Source organism: Salmo salar, chromosome 05 (assembly GCF_965601325.2).
Source record: "Salmo salar chromosome 05, fSalSal1, whole genome shotgun sequence".
NCBI lineage: Eukaryota > Metazoa > Chordata > Actinopteri > Salmoniformes > Salmonidae > Salmo > Salmo salar.
The window spans coordinates 48,208,361-48,229,314 of record NC_138295.1 but is presented as its reverse complement, the minus strand read 5'-3'; the positions used below and the strand labels follow the sequence as shown (position 1 = coordinate 48,229,314).

The window sequence follows — 20,954 nt, the reverse complement described above, 5'->3', positions numbered from 1 at the left end:
TATAACATTTAAAACTACATAAATATAAAAATGTATACAAAAATAAGAAATATCAAAAAGTAACAAAGACAAATAGAAACAAATTTGGGTTGATTTGGCACTCGAGCATCAATACATTACCCATCCCCCAACACTGTCAACCAAGAGTCAAGACTAAACCAATTCACCTTGGTGGTGTGCAGGTGGGACCGGTTTTATATTATTCCTAATGATTTCGCACAAACCAGAAAAAAATTCAACAATATGTCTGTGAAACTATATATTCACAGTATAATGAATGAATTGTGGTTTATTTGGTAGGATTTCGTAGTGTGACTGATTGCACTAATTGCATTAGAAATGTACAAAGTTAGAGGTGCGCTGTTTCCCCCACTCCCCCTACCTCTGGCTTCCAGTGGGGAGACCTTGAGGTCAACCACCCTCCCCATCCCGTACTTCATCTCATAGCCCCGCTTCTCCTTCACCCAAATCCAGACAGCTGATGTTATGAATGAGCTGCAAAATCTGGATCCCTACAAGTCACCTGGGCTAGACAATCTGGACCCTCTCTTTCAAAATGATCCGCTGAAATTGTTGCAACCCCCTATTACTAGCCTATTCAACCTCTCTTCAAAGTGGGAGACACTCTAGATCCAAACTGCTACAGACCTATATCTATCCTACTCTGCCTTTCTAAGGTCTTTGAAAACCAAGTTAACAAACAGATCACCGACCATTTCGAATCCGACCGTACCTTCTCCACTATACAATGTGGTTTCCGAGCTGGTCACGGGTGCTCCTCAGCCACGCAACAAGGTCCTAAACGATATCATAACCGCCATTGATAAAAGATGGTACTGTGCAGCCTTCTTCATCGACCTGGCCAAGGCTTGCGACTCTGTCAACCACCACATTCTTATCGGCAGACTCAATAGCCTTGGGTTCTCAAATGACTGCCTCGCCTGGTTCACCAACTACTTCTCAGATAGAGTTCAGTGTGTCAAATCGGAGGGCCTGTTGTCCGGACCGCTGGCAGTCTCTATGGGGGGGGGGGGGGGGGGGGTACCACAGGGCTCAATTCTCGGGCTGACTCTTTTCTCTGTATATATCAATGATGTCGCTCTTGGTGCTGGTGATTCTCTGATCCACCTCTACGCAGACGACACCATTCTGTATACTTCTGGCCCTTCTTTGGACACTGTGCTGACAAACCTCCAAACAAGCTTCAACGCCATACAACACTCCTTCCGTGTCCTCTAACTGCTTTTAAATGCTAGTAAAACTAAGTGCATGCTCTTCCATCGATCGCTGCCCGCACCCTCCCGTCCGACTAGCATCACTACTCTGGACGGTTCTGACTTAGAATATGTGGACAACTACAAATACCTAGTAAACTCTCCTTCCAGACTCACATTAAGCATCTCCAATCCAAAATGAAATCTAGGATTAGCTTCCTATTTTGCAACAAAGCCTCCTTCACTCATGCTGCCAAACATACCTTCATAAAACTGACTATCCTGCCGATCCTTGACTTCAGCGATGTCATTTACAAAATAGCCCCCAACACTCTACTCAGCATATTGGATGTAGTCTATCACAGTGCCATCCGTTTTGTCACCAAAGCCCCATATACTACCCACCACTGTGACATGTAAGCTCTCGTTGGCTGGCCCTCACTGGCACCAGGTCATCTATAAGTCTTTGCTAGGGAAAGCCCCGCCTTATCTCAGCTCACTGGTCACCATAGCAGCACCCACCCGTAGCACGCGCTCCAGCAGGTACATAGCACTGGTCATCCCCAAAGCCAACATTTCCTTTGGCCGCCTTTCCTTCCAGTTCTCTGCTGCCAACGACTGGAACAAATTGCAAAAATCTCTGAAGCTGGAGTCTTATATCTCCCTCTCTTACTTTAAGCATCAGCTTTCAGAGCAGTTTACCGATCACTGTACCTGTACACACCCAATCTGTAAATAGCACACCCAACTACCTCATCCCCATATTATTACTTACCCTCTTGCTCTTTTGCACCCCAGTAACTCTACTCTAGTCCATCATCTGCACATCTAACACTCCAGTATTAATGCTAAATTGTAATTATTTTGCCTCTATGGCCTATTTATTGCCTACCTCTCTACTCTTCTACATTTGCACACACTGTACATAGATTTTTCTATTTTTCTTTTATTATTGTTTTTGACTGTACGTTTGTTTATGTGTAACTCTGTTTTGTTGTTTTTGCTGCACTGCTTTGCTTTATCTTGGCCAGGTCGCAGTTGTAAACGAGAACTTGTTCTCAACTGGCCTACCTGGTTAAATAAAGGTGAAATAAAAAATAAATGAAAAAATAAAAAAATAAATATAATGACCTCTCTGGTATAATTTAGCTAACGATGTTAAATTACGTTATTGCTGGTTGTTTAACAATAACACCCCTTTACCTTTTCAACATTTTGTTGTGTTACAAAGTGGGATTAAAATGGATTTAATTGACAATTAAAACCTGTTGGTGACCCCTTCCCGTTCTCATCCCGTTAACGGGATTGATTTTGACAACAGCCAGTGGAAAATCAGAGCGCCATATTTAAAACAGCTAAAATCTCATAATTCCATTTTCTCAAACAATCAACTATTTTACACCATTTTAAAGATAAACTTCTCGTTAATCTAACCACATTGTCCGATTTCAAAAAGGCTTTACGGCGAAAGCATAAAATTAGATTATGTTAGGACATAAACTTCACAAGAAACACCACATAGCCATTTTCCAAGCAACTAGATGCATCACAAAAACCCAAAACACAGCTAAATGAAGCACTAACCTTTGACGATCTTCATCAGATGACACTCCTAGGACATTATGTTACACAATACATGTATGTTTTGCTCGATAAAGTGCATATTTAGATCCCAAAACAGCATTTCACATTGGCGCGTAATGTTGAGAAATGTTTTCCCTCCAAACCTCCGGTGAATGAGCACAATGAGCACACATAGTACGTAAATTCTCATCGTAAACATTGATCAATATAGAAGTGTTATGCACAGAATTATAGATACACTTCTCCTAAATGTAATCACTTTGTCAGATTTCAAAAAAGGTTCACGGCGAAAACACAATTTGCAATAATCTGAGTACAGCCCAGATGACACAAACAACTAGCAAACAGAAACCCGCCATCTTGGAGTCAATAAAACTAAGAAACTACATTATAAATATTTACTTACCTTTGATTATCTTCATCAGAAGGCACTCCCAGGAATCCCAGGTCCACAATAAATGTTCGATAAAGTTCATATTTATTTCCAAATAATCCATTTTGTTCGCGCGTTAGGTTCACTATCCAAATCCACTACGTGCATGCTTACTTAGTCCAGATGAAAAGTCAAAAAAGTTATACTACAGTTTGTTGAAACATGTCAAACGATGTATAGAATCAATCTTAAGGTTGTTTTTATCATATACCTTGAATAAAATTCCTATCCGTTCTCTTTAGGAGTGAATATGAACTCAGCTCGCTCCCAAGTCATTGCGCGTGACTTGAGCCCATGCCTTATAATGGGACACCAGTTTACCACAGCTGGTATTCCCTTCAAATTCACCATAGAATCTTCAAACACAGTTCTAAAGACTGCTGACATCTAGTGGAAGCTTTAGGAAGTGCAAAATGAACCCTAAGTCACTATATACAGTCAAGGCAATCACTTGAAAAAACTACAACCTCAGATTTTCCACTTCCTGCTTGACTTTTTCTCAGGTTTTTGCCTGCCATATGAGTTCCGTTATACTCACAGACACCATTCAAACAGTTTTAGAAACTTCAGAGTGTTTTCTATCCAAATATACTAATAATATGCATATTCTAGTTTCTGGGACAGAGTAGTAACCTGTTTAAATTGGGTACATTTTTCATCCGGCCGTGAAAATACTGCCCCCTAGCCCTAAGAGGTTTTAACAATTACAAAATTAATATAAACGAAAACATCTTGATTATATAAGTATTCAACCCCGAGTTAATACATGTTAGAATCACATTTGGCAGCGATGGGTACATTTCTAAGGACTTTCCACTGCTGGATTGTGCAACATTTGCCCATTTTATTATTTTCAAAATTCTTCAAGCTCTGTCAAATTGGTTGTTGATCATTGTTTTCAGGTGTTCTCGTAGATTTTCAAGCAGATTTAAATCACAACTGTAACTCAGTCTCTCAGGAACATTCACTGTCTACTTGGTAAGCAACTCCAGTGTAGATTTGGCCTTGTGTTTTAGGTGATTGTCCTACTGAAAGGTGAATTCATATCCCAGAGTCTGGTGGAAAGCAGACAAAACCAGGTTTTGCCTGTGCTTAGCTTTATTCCATGTTTTTTTTATCCTGATACTCCACAGGCCTTAATGATTACAAGCATACCCATAACATGGTGCAGGCACCACTATGCTTGACATGTTATTATTTAACCTTTATTTAACTAGACAAGTCAGTTTAGAACAAATTCTTATTTTACAATGACGGCCTACCCCGGACAAAAGGCTAACCTGGACGACGCTGAGCCAATTGTGCACCACCCTATGGGACTCCCAATCAAGTCTGGTTGTGATACGGCCTGGAATCGAGCCAGGGTCTGCAGTGTCGCCTCTAGCACTGAGATGCAGTGCCTTAGACCGCTGCGCCACTCTGGAGCCCAAATATGCAGAGTGGTTCTCAGTAATGTGTTGTGTTGGATTTGCCCCAAGCATAACAGTTCGTATTAGGGAGAAAAAGTGTATTGCTTTGTACATTTTTTTGCAGTGTTACTTAAGTGCCTTTTTGCAAACAGGATGCCTGTTTAGGAAAATTTGTTTTCTGTACAGGCTTCCTTTTTCTCAAATCAAATTCTATACAGTTGAAGTCGGAAGTTTACCTTAGCCAAACACATATAAACACAGTTTTTCACAATTCCTGACATTTAATCCCAGTAAACATTCCCTGTCTTAGGTCAGTTAGGATCACCACTTTATTTTAAGAATGTGAAATGTCAGAATAATAGTTTATTTCAACTTTTATTTCTTTCATGTATTATAGTCAATTATAGTCAATGTATTGAGTTACGTATTATTTAGAGTAATACGTTAGTCTTAATATTTATCTTAGTGATCATGAATAGCTAGGTAATAAGAAGCAATTTTTGCTCATACACTAGCTATTAAATGGCTGAATACAGTATTGAACACTTTTGGGATTTTTCTCATTCCGCTGTACCTTTCTCTCTTCAGTCTCGCCTAGAATACCTAGTGAAATGGAAAGGATGGGCACTGAAACACAGTACCTGGGAACCAGAAGAGAATATCCTGGATGGCAGACTGATCGCAGGATTTGAACAGAAAGAGCGTGAGAGAGAACTCCACGGACCAAAGAAGCGGGGACCCAAACCCAAAAATCTTCCTGCCAAGGCACGTGGCGCCCAAAAGAGAGAGACCCCCACCACTCGAGCGCCTCGCTCCACTTCTTCCTCCTCTCCTCGAGCCCCTTCATCCTCCTTCCCCTCCGCCTCTCCAGCACCCTCCCCTAAACTCAACTCCCTAGCAGCGACACACAAGCTGAAGAAAGACATTCGACGCTGCACTAGTATGTCCCGCCGCCCCTTACCTCGCCCCGACCCCCTGGCCACTCCCGGATCCTTCTCCGGCCCCAGTGGGTTCCCCTCGCGGCCCCCCGTCTCCCCCTTCTCAGAGACCGTCCGCATCCTCAATCGTCGCGTCAAACCACGCGAGGTCAAACGGGGTCGCATCATCCTGAACCTCAAGGTCATCGACAAACCAGGAAGTGGAGGCGGAGGAAGGGGCGGCGGGGGTAACCGGAGGGCGCCATCCAGCTCCATGTCCCTCCAAGGGGGTCGTCAGAACATCCCCTCCCGAAATAGGATCATAGGGAAGAGGAGTGGAGAGGCTCCGTACCGGCCCTTCCAGCCCATGCTGGGGTTCCCCATGTACGGGAAGCCGTTTGGTCTCCAGTGTGGTGGCCCCGGACCTCTACACCTTCCACACTCAGCCACAGGCTCCAGCACAGGGACCTCAGGGGCTAGGGACACCCAGCCACCCCCCTCTCCCTCCAGCTCCAGTGGATCCACCACACCCGCCCAGAACCATCCTACCCCTCCTGGACCCGCCACTGGGGCCTCTGGGTCGGCTCCCAACTTGAGCGCCCAGGCTTCGGCCTCCTCTGCCCAGTCTACCCCTAGCCACCCCCCAGAGCTCCAGAAGAACCAGAACGCTGAACAAGGACCAAACCCCCTCCTCCCCTCCCTCTCCTTTGCTTCCGGGTCCTCCTCTTCCTCCTTTGATGAAGAGGATGATGCTGATGCTCTGGACCTTTCCGCGCCTCAGGAGGGGAAGAGGAAGCTTCGCCGTCGGCGCCGGCAGAAACGCCAGCCGCCCTCCGTCAGTACCGCCTCCCCGCCTCACCCCCCTGGCGCCTGCCCCTTGACCTCCAATCCTCAGAGGGTCCCCGCCGAGGGCGACCCCGACTGGCACCCAGAGATGGTGGCGAGCAGCGCCAACGTGGTCGTGACCGACGTCACCACCAACCTCCTCACCGTCACTATCAAAGAGTTCCCCTCCCCCTCATCCCGCCCCTCCTCCCCCCAACCAATACTCCCAGAAAATACCACCTCCTCACCCCCCCCACCACCACCCCCACTGAAGAACCCCCCACAATCCAAGCCATAGGAAGAGATTAAAGAAGTGGAGATGAATGAATTAGCCTGGCTCCCTGATCTGTTTGTGCTGTCTTGGCCAACTCCTGTGGTCATTGTCTGGGACCAGGCTAGGGAGTAATGCTATTTTAACACAGAAGGTTAAAAAAAAAACTTCCAATAATAATGAAATTCAGGCCATTGAATATTGAAGAAGAGCGTTATTTTTTTGAACAGAACTATAAAAAGCTAACAGCAGGGCGTGCAATATACATCTATAATAATGCTGATTTGTCTATCTTTATGCAGCATGATTTCTCTTCTGAGGATCAATAAAGTTTATTCAATTCATGTCCACTTTCACAACCTTGACTGTTTGGAGGCTGGTAATAGAAACCTTCAGTCATAATAACGTTCAAATCAATTCAATCTTTATTGTAGGGAAATTCATACAACCAATAACAGTGTTTGTTATTTGTTCATATTTATACCCATTTTTCCCATTGGAAGTCCAACTCTAAGGTTTAAATGAGGTGCTGAAATGACGTTGCACTTGCTTTGTTGGGCTTCGGCAATACTGCATTTCTACATTGAGATATTTAGCAACGCACTTGACTCCATTAGTGACAACAACCGTATTCTGTATCATTTCCGTATCCAATATCCACATGTGAATTACAAGCCCTTCTTTTTTTCCTCTCTCTCTCGAATGCACAGGCCTATATAAGTATATATTTATATGCACGCACAATGTTAATTCAGCTGCAAAAAGAATACAAATAAGCGGTGAAAGCGTAGAAAGTTAAGTTATTGCTTTTCTTATTGCCATGTTCCAACGCCTGCCTTTAACTCGCTGTCGCCTTCAAGATTCCGGAATGTTCAGTATTCCTGGAACCTCAGTCAAGACTCTAAACTGACTCTCTAATTATTTAAGCCGTGGACTGCATGGAGTGGGATTAATGATGATGTAGTATGTAACCTATCCACCGTGAACACGTCTGTTTGTACCTACCAGATATTCTCTGCATCATGTCTGTACCTACCTACCAGATATTCTCTGTGGAATAACCTGTAGTCCAAACCTCTCAATGGCCTTCTGAACCAGTTTGTGTTGGCGTTCTGATATCCTGGTCCCAGATCTGACCATCTTCTGGTGCTGCCCCTGTTTCTATAGGGCCCCCCTCTCTCTGTCTCTGTCTCTCTCTCTCTCTGTCTGGTGTATTTGTACAATATTATTACAATATTTAAAAGCATGTGTTGCCTTATAGCTGCTCAGTTCCAACTCCACTGCATCTCGTCCGTATACTGTATTAGATGGCTGCACCAATTTGTAAGTCGCTCTGGATAAGAGCGTCTGCTAAATGACGTAAATGTAATGTAAATGTTTCATCACATTCCCAGTGGGTTTGATGTTTACATACACTCAATTAGTATTTGGTAGCATTGCCTTTAAATGGTTTAACTTGGGTCAAACGTTTCAGGTAGCCTTCCACAAGCTTCCCACAAAAAGTTGGGTGAATTTTGGCCCATTCCTCCTGACAGAGCTGGTGTAACTGAGTCAGGTTTGTAGGCCTCCTTGCTTGCACACGCTTTTTCAGTTCTGCCCACAAATCTTCTATAGGATTGAGATCAGGGCTTTGTGGTGGCCACTCCAATACCTTGACTTTGTTGTCCTTAAGCCATTTTGCTACAACTTTGGAAGTATGATTGCGGTCATTGTCAATTTGAAGACCCATTTGCGACCAAGCTTTAATTTCCTGACTGATGTCTTGAGATGTTGCTTCAATATATCCACATAAGTTTCCTTCCTCATGAAGCACCAGTCCCTCCTGCAGCAAAGCACCCCCACAACATGATGCTGCCAGCCCTGTGCTTCATAGCTGGGATGGTGTTCTTCAGCTTGCAAGCATCCCCCTTTTTCCTCCAAACATGACAATGGTCATTATGGCCAAACAGTTCTATTTCTGTTTCATCAGACCAGAGGACATTTCTCCAAAAAGTACAATCTTTGTCCCCTTGTTCAGTTGCAAACCGTAGTCTGGCTTTTTTATGGCGGTTTTGGAGTAGTGGCTTCTTCCTTGCTGAGCGGCCTTTCAGGTTATGTTGATATAGGCCCCGTTTTACTGTGCATATAGATACTTTTGTACCTGTTTCCTCCAGCATCTTCACAAGGTCCTTTGCTGTTGTTCTGGGATTGATTGGCACCAAAGTACGTTCATCTCTAGGAGACAGAATCCGTCTCCTTCCTGAGCGGTATGACGGCTGCGTGGTCCCATGGCATTTATAGTTTCATACAATTGTTTGTACAGATGAATGTGGTACCTTCAGGCATTTGGAAATTGCTTGATTTTCCCATGATGTCAAGCAAAGAGGCACTGAGTTTGAAGGTAGGCCTTGAAATACATCCACAGGTACACCTCCAATTGACTCAAATTATGTCAAGTAACCTATCAGACGCTTCTAAAGCCATGACATCATTTTTATTTTATTTTTTCCAAGCTGTTTAAAAAAGGCACAGTCAACTTAGTGTATGTAAACTTCTGACTCACTGGAATTGTGATACAGTGAATTATAAGTGAAATAATCTGTCTGTAAACAATTGTTGGAAAGATTACTTGTGTCATACACAAAGTAGATGTCCTAACCGACTTGCCAAAACTATAGTTTGTTAACAAGACATTTGTGGAATGGTTGAAAAACGAGTTTTAATGACTCCAACCAAAGTGCATGTAAACGTCCGACTTCAACTGTATGTCACATGCGCCGAATACAACAGTCTTTGACCTTACCTTGAAATGCTAACTGACAAGCCCTTAACCAACAGTGCAGTTCAAGAACAGTTAAGAAAATATTTACCAAATAAACTAAAGTAAAAAATAATACAAAATAACACAATAAAATAACAATAACGAGGCTATATACAGGGGGTACCAGTACCGATCAGTGTGCGGGGATCAGGTTAGTTGAGGTAATTTGTACATGTAGGTAGGGGGTGACGTGACTATGCATAGAGAATAAACAGCGAGTAAGCAGCAATGTACAAAACAAATGTCCGGTGGCCATTTGATTAATGGTTCAGCGGTCTTATGGCTATGGGGTAGAAGATGTTTAGGAGCCTTTTGGTCCTAGACTTGGCACTCTGGTGCCGCTTGCCATGTAGTTGCAGAGAAAACAGTTTATGACTTGGGTGACTGGAGTCACTGACAATTTTATTGGCTTTCCTCTGACACCGCCTATTATATAGGTCCTGAATTGCAGGAAGCTTGGCCCCCGTGATGTTCTGGGCCGTACGCATTAAGCTCTGTAGCGCCTTACGGTCAGATGCTGAGCAGTTGCCATACCAGGCAGTGATCCTTTTGAGGATCTGAAGACCCATGCCAAATATTTTCAGTCTCCTGAGTGGGAAAAGGTTTTGTTGTGCCCTCTTCATGACTGTCTTGGTGTGTTTGGACCATGATAGTTTGTTGGTGATGTGGACACCAAGGAACTTGAAACTCTCGACCCACTCCGCTACAGCCCCATCGATGTTAATGGGGGCCTGTTAGTCCCACCTTTTCTTGTAGTCCAAGATCAGCTTCTTTGTCTTGCTCACGTTGAGGGAGAGGTTGTTGTCCTGGCACCACACGGCCAGTTCTCTGACCTCCTCCCTATAGGCTGTCTCATCGTTGTCGGTGATCAGGCCTACCACTGATGTGTCGTCAGCAAACTTAATGATGGTGTTGGATTTGTGTTTGGCCACACAGTCGTGGGTGAACAGGAAGTACAGGAGGGGACCAAATACACACCCCTGAGGGGCCCCAGTGTTGAGGATCAGCGTGGCGGATGTGTTGTTGCCTACCCTTACCACCTGGGGGCAGCCCGTCAGGAAGTCCAGGATCCAGATGCAGAGGGAGGTGTTTAGTCCAAGGGTCCTTAGTGATGAGCTTTGTGAGCACTATGGTGTTGAACGCTGAGCTGTAGTCAATGAACAGCATTCTCACATAGGTTTTCCTTTTGTCCAGGTGGGTAAGGGCAGTGTGGAGATCTCTGTCAATTAGGTTAGTAATTGTGGATTAACTACACTGTAGTTGACAATGGTGTAAAGTACTTAAATAAAAATAGTACTACTTAAGTAGCTTTTTGGGGTATCTGTACTTTACTATTTCTATTTTTGACTACTTTTACTTCACCACATTCTTAAAGAAAATAATGTACTTTTTACTCCATACATTTTCCCTGGCACCCAAAAGTACTTGTTACATTTGGAATGCTTAGCAGGACAGGAAAATTGTGAAATTCAAACACTTATCAAGAGAACATCCCCTGTCAACTGCCTCTGATCTGACGGAGTCATTAAACACACATGCTTTGTTTGTAAATTATGTCTGAGTGTTGGGAGTGTGCCAATGGCTATCTGTAAAAACATATATTTTTTAAATGGGGCGTCTGGTTTGCCTAGTGTAAGGATTTTAAATGATTAATACTTTTACTTTTGATACTTAAGTATATTTTAGCAATTACATTTACTTTTGATCGTCAAGTATATTTAAAACCAAATACTGTTGGACATTTACTCAAGTAGTATTTTACTGGATGAATTTCACTTTTACTTGAGTAATTTTATTTTAAGTATCTTTTACTTTTACTCAAGAATGACAATTGGGTACTTTTTCCACTGCTGGTTGTTGATCTATCCTCAGCTCTCGTATATCAGCTGTACCTGTTTTAAAGTCACCATTGGCTTCATGGTCAAATCCCTGAGCTGTTTCCTTCCTCTCCGGCAACTGAGTTAGGAAAGACGCCTGTATCTTTGTAGTGACTGGGTATAGTGGCTTGGCTCCCAAGTGGCACAGCAGTCTAGCCGGGGTAGGCCATCATTGTAAATACGAAAAAAAAAAAAATAAGTCTTGATACACCATTCAAAGGGTAATCAATATCTTCACCATGCGCAAAGGGATATTCAATGTCTGCTTGTACATTTGTTACTATCTACCAATAGGTGCCCTTCTTTGCGAGGCATTGGAAAACCTCCCTGGTGTTTTGTGGTTAAATCTGTGTTTGAAATTCACTGCTCGACTGAGGGACCTTACAGATAATTGTGTGTGTGTGGGGAACAGTGATGAGGTAGTCATTCAAAAATCATGTTAAACACTATTATTGCACACAGAGTCCATGCAACTTATTATGTGACTTGTTAAGCACATTTTTTATCCTGAACTTATTTAGGCTTACCATGACAAAGGTGTTGAATACTTATTAACTCAAGACATTCCAGCTTTTTTTATTAATTTGTAAGCATTTCCAAAAAACATAATTCGTCTTTGACATTGTGGGGTATTGTGTGTAGGCCAGTGACAAAAAAAATCTCAATTTAATACATTTAAAATTCGGGATGTAACACAACAAAATGTGGAAAAAGTAAAGTGGTGTGAGTACTTTCTGAGACACTGTAGGTAGCTAGCTACCTTTTGATCTAGCGAGGCAGGCTAGCTAATGTAACTAGCTAGATACCTCATTAGAACTTAGTTAGGTCATAGCTAGTACACATTTATTGTGTATTGTCTTGATACTGCTGGTTATGTAACGGTATCATTTGATAATGCTAGCAAGGCAGGCTAGCTAGCTAGCTGGTTACAGGCTAGCTAACATTAGTTAACTAAGTAGCTAATGTTAGCCTACAAGTTAGATTTGCAAGTTATTTTGTAGCTCATATAGGTTAATTCTGTTTTGTCTAGGGAAAAACTAAATAATGGATGTAGCTATGGTGGTTGCTAACTCATGTCTGAGTCTGACTAATACAGTGAACTACTGCTGCCTTCAAGTGAACTGGGAAGTGGGAAAAGAAAAACTAGGTCAAATTAATGACGTCGGTCGGAAAGTCGGAGCACTAGAAAGATGCCTGAGTTTGCAACTTTGAATTTCGAGTTGGAATATCGTTCAAAACGACATTTCCCAATTGGAGAAAAATGTTGTCCAACCACCGACTAATGAATTTCTGGCTTTCTTTGTGGCTGTGGTAACTAGTGACAAACTAGAATTAGCTTGACCCGAGTTACTGCCCTGATGACACAGACGGCTTCATCAACAACGGTAATGTGTCTTATGTGAAAAGTTCTATACAAAAAAAATACCCAGTTTGATAACTAGTAGTGTAACGGGTGTCGTAATGATCAGACCAAAACGCAGTGGGAATGTGTATACTCATCTTCTTTTTAATGTGAAGAAGGAAAAACAAACAAAATCACGTATACAAAAACAAACGAACGACACTAACAGTCCTATCAGGTGCTCAGACACTAAACAGGAGACAACTATCCACAATTCCCATTACAAACACACCCCTATACATAGGACCTTCAATCAGAGGCAACGAGGAACAGCTGCCTCCAATTGAAGGCCAATCCCAATTAACAAAACATTGAACTAACCAACCTAGATCTAACATAGAAATACACTAACCTAGAACATAACCCAAAAACCCCGGAACACTCTAAACAAACACCCCCCTGCCACGTCCTGACCAAACTACAATAACAAATAACCCCTTTACTGGTCAGGACGTGACAAGTAGGTTAATTACCCAGCCAAGCAGATACAAGTAGTAGAGTGATTTTGGTTGTGAAGTACATTATCAAAACACTTTGTCCTTTCTTTATAACAAAATGAAATTTTCTACTTGGCTGTCTATTGTATCACCCTGTCATAGGCCCTACCAGTCAACACCACCTCATAAGATGACGAAGTCCATTGCCTGCTGCAGTTGTTCGAGAGATGTCCAGTTTCAGCCAAACATACAACATAGAGAAGACCAGCAAGGGGACCCTCAGAATCACGCAGACATGTCCTCGCTGTGAGCATTCCTATAAATGGAACAGTGGGGACACTTGAATCAGGTTAGTGACATTTGACCTGGTCAAAGGTAAACAGTTGCGAGTTTTGTCCCAATTCAACTTCAAAACATAGCCTGGTGGAACCAGCCTGATCACTGTGTTTACCATTATATTTCACTTCATATCTGAAGTTGAATAGAAAGGTGAATGTAGCGATCAGGTTGTTTCCACCATGCTAATTATAACCACCATTGATAATGTAATCAGTACTCAGGAGGGGCCAGGAGCTCATCTATGCTGCCATTCTTGCCTGCTTACCCAACGGTCGTCAATGGAGAGGTAGGTAGGTTTCGTGTGACCTGTTCAAACTTTAACATAGTATATCACATATCCTAACTGGCATTGGTGATCGAACAGTTCACAGATGTATCTATTGACCCGGAACTTGGAGACTTGCAAGATGATGTGATGAAGTCCAGAATGACATACGGGCTTCATACTGATGTCTCTAAATGGAGAGAGACCTGGTACTCGGCATGAACATTTTACTAGACAACTTTAACTTGTCTTTTTTTATTATTGAATTGAATGGTATCCGGCAATATGGGGAGGGAGAAACACGGTGTATTCTGCACCAGGATCAGGTAATTCCTGGTGTATACAGGACACCACATAGGAAGGTATGACCACCCTGACATGTTTACCAAGGTAGCCCCATTAACACCAAACAAAATGCCGATAGGCACAGTATCTTTATCGGCTGGGAAAGACAATGAAAGGTGCATATTGTTATATTAGCAGAACACTGCTTCTATGGTATTATGTAAAGGGTTGTTTATTCTACATGGACCTGTTACTACATTTGAAAGTTATCAAACACTTAGTTTAGAAAATCTACATAATTTTTTACATTTATTTTTTACCTTTATTTAACTAGTTAAGTCAGAGAAGAACAAATTCTTATTTATAATGACGGTCTATCAAAAGGCAAAAGGCCTCCTGCGGGGATGGGGATTGTGATTAAAAATACATTAAATAAAAATATAGGATATAACACACATCACGACGAGATAACACAACACTACATAAAGAGAGACCTAAGACAACAACATAGCATGGCAGAAAAATATGACAACACAGCATGGTAGCAACACAACATGGCAGCAGCCCAACATGGTAGCAACACAAAACAGGGTACAAACATTATTGGGCACAGACAACAGCACAAAAGGCAAGAAGGTAGAGACAACAATACATCACGCTAAGCAGCCACAACTGTCAGTAAGAACGTCCATGATTGAGTCCGGGAATGAAGAGATTGAGATAAAACTGTCCGGTTTAAGTGTTTGTTGCAGCTCGTTCCAGTCGTTAGCTGAAGCGAACTGAAAATACGGGTGACTCAGGAATGTGTATGCTTTGGGGACCTTTAACAGAATCTGACTGGCAGAACGGGTGTTGTATGTGGAGGATGAGGGCTGCAGTAGATATCTCAGATCGGTGGGAGTGAGGCCTAAGAGGGTTTTTATAAAAAAGCATAAATCCGTGGGTCTTGCGACGGGTATTGTAAGGGCTGTCGTCATAAGAAAACCAAGATGCAGCGGAGGATGTGTATTCATTTTAAAGATTTAATCAAATGAACCACTATAAACAAAATACTCGACAGAAACGACAGCAAACAGTCCTGTCTGGTCCCACATGAACAAAACAGAAAACAATCACCCACAAACCCCAAAGGAAAAAACAGGCTACTTATGTGTGACTCCCAATCAGCAACAACGAACTACAGCTGTGCCTGATTGGGAGCCACACACGGCCAAACAAAAGAAACCAGCCAACATAGAAAAATGAACATAGAACACCCACCCAATGTAACACCCTGGCCTAACCAAAATAACGAACAAAAAAAACCTTTCTATGGCCAGGGCGTTACAGGTATACAGAGATGACCAGTTTACAGAAGAGTATAGAGTGCAGTGATGTGTCCTGTAAGGAGCATTGGATAAGGAGCATTGGTGGCAAATCTGATGGCCTGAATGGTAAAGAACATCTGCCACTCGAGTGCACCTTTGCCTGCCGTAATCTAGCATGGGTAGGATGGCCATCTGAATCAGGGTTCGTTTGGCAGCTGGGGTGAAAGAGGAGCGATTACAATAGAGGAAACCAAGTCTAGATTTAACTTTAGCCTGAGAGAAGGACAGTGTATTGTCTAGCCATACTCCCAAGTACTTGTATGAGGTGACTACCTCAAGCTCTAAACCCTCAGAGTTAGTAATCACACCTGTGGGGAGAGGGGCATTCTTCTTACCAAACCACATGACCTTTGTTTTGGAGGTGTTCAGAACAAAGTTAAGGGCAGAGAAAGCTTGTTGGACACTAAGAAATCTTTGTTGTAGAGCGTTTAACACAACATCCGGGGAGGGGCCAGCTGAGTATAAGACTGTAAATTCTGCTATTGCATTCTTCTCATATTACTCTGTAGGCTACTGACCTATTCAAATCTCCCTCCGGCATCTCACCATACTTATGCCTGTAGTTATTTAACTCAACCTGCAGGAGGTTTGTTTGTTGTGTTTGAGTGGGTGGAAACCACTGTGGGCAAGGTTCTGACAGATGGGTGTGTCTTGGTGGTGGCAAGAACACACCCAAGAAACACCCACATCAAACCACACCCCCAAGCCAAATCACATTTGTCATGGCCGCCAGCATTTCTTGAGGAGCAAGCCAAAAAACGAGTCCAAATCAGCGGGTGCTGTTCTCATTTAAGTTATTATTAATCATTAAATTCTATGAACTAATATATTATCAAAACAGCCTAAATTACATTTACTTTAGGGGCCCAAATATAATTTGATTGTTAAAAATGTCGAAGGGGATTCTCGTGTTTTATTATCGTTCAAACTCATTTTACATCTTGATACACAAAGAGGCTGGGAGCCCTACTGTTGTGGAAGGCAGGTGGCCCCATCTCGTGGCAGTCAGTTCTATGACCACCAGATGGCATGTGAGCTCTATCATTGTTTTTGATAACCTGCTTGATGATATACACTGAATATACCCCCCTACAAGGTGTCAAAAGCGTTCCACAGGGATGCTGGCCCATGTTGGCTCCAATGCTTCCCACAGTTGTGTTAAGTTGGCTGGATGTCTTTTGGGTGGTGGACTATTCTTGATACACACAGGTCAGGTGTTGAGTGTGAAAAACCCAGCAGCATTGCAATTTCTGACACAAACCGGTGCACCTGGCACCAACTACGATACCCAGTTCAGGCAATTAAATATGTTGTCTTCCCCATTCACCCTCTGCAATGCACACAAACCATGTCTCAATTGTCTCAAAGCTTAAAAATCCTCCTTTAACCTGTCTCCTCCCCTTCATCTAAATCAAATGAAATCAAATTGTATTATTCACATGCGCAGAATACAACAGATGTAAACCTTACAGTGAAATGCTTACTTACGAGCCCCTAACCAACGCAGTTTTAAAAAATACGGACAAGAATAAGAAATAAAAGTAACAAGTCATTTTAAAGAGAAGCAGTAAAATAACAATAACGAGACTATATACAGGGGGGTACCGGTACAGACTCAATGTGCGGTGGCTAGCTGAGGTAATATGTACATGTAGGTAGAGTTATTAAAGTGACAATGCATAGATGATAACAACAGAAAGTAGCAGCGGTGTGGGGGGGCAATGTAAATAGTCAGGGTAGCCATTTGATTAGATGTTCAAGAGTCTTATAGCTTGGGGTAGAAGCTGTTTAGAAGCCTCTTGGACCTAGACTTGGCGCTCTGGTACCACTTGCCGTGCGGTAGCAAAGAGAAAAGTCTATGAATTGGGTGGCTGGAGTCTTTGACAATTTTTAGGGCCTTCCTCTGACACCGCCTGGTATAGAGGTCCTGGATGGCAGGAAGCTTGGCCCCAGTGATGTACTAGGCCGTACGCACTACCCTCTGTAGTGCCTTGCGGTCAAGGGCTGAGTAGTTGCCATACCAGGCAGGGATGCAGCCAGTCAGGATGCTCTTGATGGTGCAGCTGTAGAACCTTTTCAGGATCTGAGGACCCATGCCAAATCTTTTCAGTCTCCTGAGGGAGCAAAGGTCTTGTCGTGCCCTCTTCAAGGAACTTGAAGCTCTCAACCTGCACCACTGCAGCCCCATCGATGAGAATGGGGGCATGCTCGTTCCTCTTTTTCCTGTAGTCCACAATCATCTCCTTTGTCTTGATCACGTTGAGGGAGAGGTTGTTGTCCTGGCACCACACGGCCAGGTCTCTGACCTCCTCCTTATAGGCTGTCTCGTTGTTGTCGGTGATCAGGCCTACCACTGTTGTGTCATCGGCAAACTTAATGAAGGTGTTGGAGTCGTGCCTGGCTGTGCAGTCATGAGTGAACAGGGAGTACAGGAGGGGACTGAGCACGCACCCCTGACGGGCCCCTGTATTGAGGATCAGCGTGGCGGATGTGTTGTTACCGACCCTTAGCACCTGGAGGCAGCCCGTCAGGAAGTCCAGGATCCAGTTGCAGAGGGAGGTGTTTAGTCCCAGGGTCCTTAGCTTAGTGATGAGCTTTGTGAGCAATATGGTGTTGAACGCTGAGCTGTTGTCAATGAATAGCATTCTCACATAGGTGTTCATTTTGTCCAGGTGGGAAAGGGCAGTGTGGAGTGCAATAGAGATTGCATCATCTGTGGCTCTGTTGGGGCGGTATGCAAATTGGAGTGGGTCTAGGGTTTCTGGGATAATGACGTTGATGTGAGCCATGACCAGCCTTTCAAAGCTCTTCACGGCTACTGTAGTGAGTGCTACGGGTCGGTAGTCATTTAGGCAGGTTATGTCAGTGTTCTTGGGCACAGGCACTAGGGTGGTCTGCTTAAAACATGTTATTACATACTCGGACAGGGAGAGGTTGAACATTTCAGTGAAGACACTTGACAGTTGGTCAGCGCATGCTGGTAATCTGTCTGGCCCTGCCATAGAATAAGTTTAGCTCATCTGTAAGCTAGTGTCAATGCGCAGCTCTCAGCTGTGCTTCCCTTTGTAGTCTACAATGGTTTGCAGCCCTGCCATATCCGACAAGGGTCAGAGCCGGTGTAGTACGATTCGATCTTAGTCCTGTATTGACGCTTTGTCTATTTGATGGATCGTCGGAGGGCATGGTGGGATTTCTTATAAGCTTCCGGGTTAGAGTCCCGCTCCTTGAAAGCGGCAGCTCTAGTCTTTAGCTCAGTGCGGATGTTGCCTGTAATCCATGGCTTCTGGTTTGGGTATGTACGTACGGTCACTGTTGAGATGATGTCATCAATGCACTTATTGATGAAGCCAATGACTGATGTGGTGTACTCCTCAATACCATTGAAGGAATCCCGGAACATATTTCAGTCTGTGCTAGCAAAACAGACCTGTAGCTTAGCATTTGCTTCATCTGACCACTTTTTACTGATCTAGTCACTGGTGCTTCCTGCTTTCATTTTTGCTTGTAAGCAGGAATTGGGAGGATAGAATTATGGTCAGATTTGCCAAATGGAGGGCAAGGGAGAGCTTTTTATGCATCTCTGTGTGTGGAGTAAAGGTGGTCCAGAGTTTTTTTCCCTCTGGTTGCACATTTAACATGCTGATAGAAATTTGGTACAAGGAGCGCCGTATCTGGGTGAGCGTTTTCTTGTTTGCTTATGTCGGAATACAGCTCATTCAATGCTGTCTTAGAGCCAGCCTCCGTCTGTGGTGGTATGTAAAACAGCTACGAAAAATACAGATGAAAACTCTCTAGGTAGATAATGTGGTCTACAGCATATCATGAGATACTCTACCTCATGTGAGCAATAGCTCGAGACTTCCTTAGATATCATGCACCAGCTGTTATTTACAAAAATACATAGTCCGCTGCCCCTTGTCTTACCAGACGCCGCTGTTCTATCCTGCTGGTACAGCGTATAACCAGCCAGCTGTATGTTGATAGTCGTCGTCATTCAGCCACGACTCTGTGAAGCATAAGATATTACAGTTTTCAGATATTACAGTCCATTGGTTGTTTAATCTTCCGCGTAGGTCATTATATTCTCCAAAGATTGCATGTTTGCTACCAGAATGGGGATCCGGACCTGTTCCCGAGAAAGCAGTGTATCATTCGCGTCGAGCTCGTCAGACTCATTAACAGAAAAAAGGATTCTGCTAGTCTGTGGTGATTAATCGCAGTCCTGATGTTCAGAAGTAGCGGCAACATTATGTTCAAAATAGGTTGCAAACAATGCAAATAAATAAAACAAAAAACAAAATCAGTTGGGGACACGTAAAACGTCAGCCTTCTTCTCCGGCGCCATTGTTACATTGATTTGAAGTGGATTTAACAAGTGACATCAATAATGGATCAAAGCATTCACCTGGTCAGTCTGTCATGGAAACAGCAGGTGTTCCTAATGTTTTGTACACTCAATGTTTAATTTACCCTTTACAATTTACTTTCTGTCAGTAATTTATATTTAAAGAAAACCCTAAATGACAAAAGCAGGGGGAAAACCTTAGCCTGGCCTAAAAATACAGTATTGTCACAGTAGGCCTATCTATTCAATTGGAACAGGTATGCAGACATACATAGGCCTACATGTGACATAATACTTTACAGTCCTAAGAAGGGAATTTAAAAGCGATATAAATTGTATCCTTTCTCAAAATACAACTATTACAATGCTACAGTTACATAAAATCAGTTTCACCTTCATACTCTTCCTCCCTGCTCCAATTTAGCTCTCCATAATGAGAGTGGGGATTTTAATTAATTTCTGCTCATGATCTTGATCTAATTAAAGCCCTCGCCCCTGTCATGTTATTTTCATAAGCTGCTCCCTTCAATTACATATAACAACCTAGCACATTCAGATATTAACCTCCAGTGTGAAGTGTCTCTCCTTCCCTCGACGTATCTACTTGCACACTTAAAATAATACATAGGGCAACTCCAAGATAATTCCACCTTTGGTTTTGAATTCCACGATATATTATACAATAGCTAAATTCTATTTCCCATTTTTCTCTTAGATTCTTGTAGATAACAAGAAGTTGTGGTGTCAATTGTCCAGGTATATGTTCCAAATCTGGTAAATAAATGTTAAATTGATGGCTCAGTCAATACCACCAGTCATCATTCTGGACATGTTTAACAACTGATGTTGTGACTTTCTCTAACCCTGACTCTACAAGACTGAATGAATGAAGTGAGGTCAACAAGGCCCAGGGAGATATGTCAATTGCAGATTCAAATTTGCCCCAAAATAACTCCAGGCTAAAACCCTTGACCAGGGGGGAGTTATTAGACTTAAAGGTTGACCAGTTTTATCCATGCACAATCAGAACTCAAGCCTTTGAGAGGAGCTAAGATGACAATATGTCTTATCATCCACTTTGTGAAATATTGATTCTAAACACACAGACTTTACATTTGTGCTGTTTTAAAAAGTACCTCCACTTTGGGCCAGCAGCAGGGCTGGGGTCAGATGCCATGCATGTT

The 20,954-nt window shown here is 43.0% G+C and overlaps 1 protein-coding gene across 1 annotated transcript; it reads left to right on the top strand.

Moving 5' to 3' along the window:
• Nucleotides 1–5,147: 5,147 nt before the first annotated feature.
• On the top strand, nucleotides 5,148–6,824 carry LOC106604985 (chromobox protein homolog 6). Its single transcript, XM_045718281.2, has one exon. The coding sequence runs from the start codon at nucleotides 5,163–5,165 to the stop codon at nucleotides 6,678–6,680; it is 1,518 nt and encodes a 505-aa protein (XP_045574237.2). The 5' UTR covers nucleotides 5,148–5,162; the 3' UTR covers nucleotides 6,681–6,824.
• The last annotated feature ends 14,130 nt before the right edge of the window (nucleotides 6,825–20,954 follow it).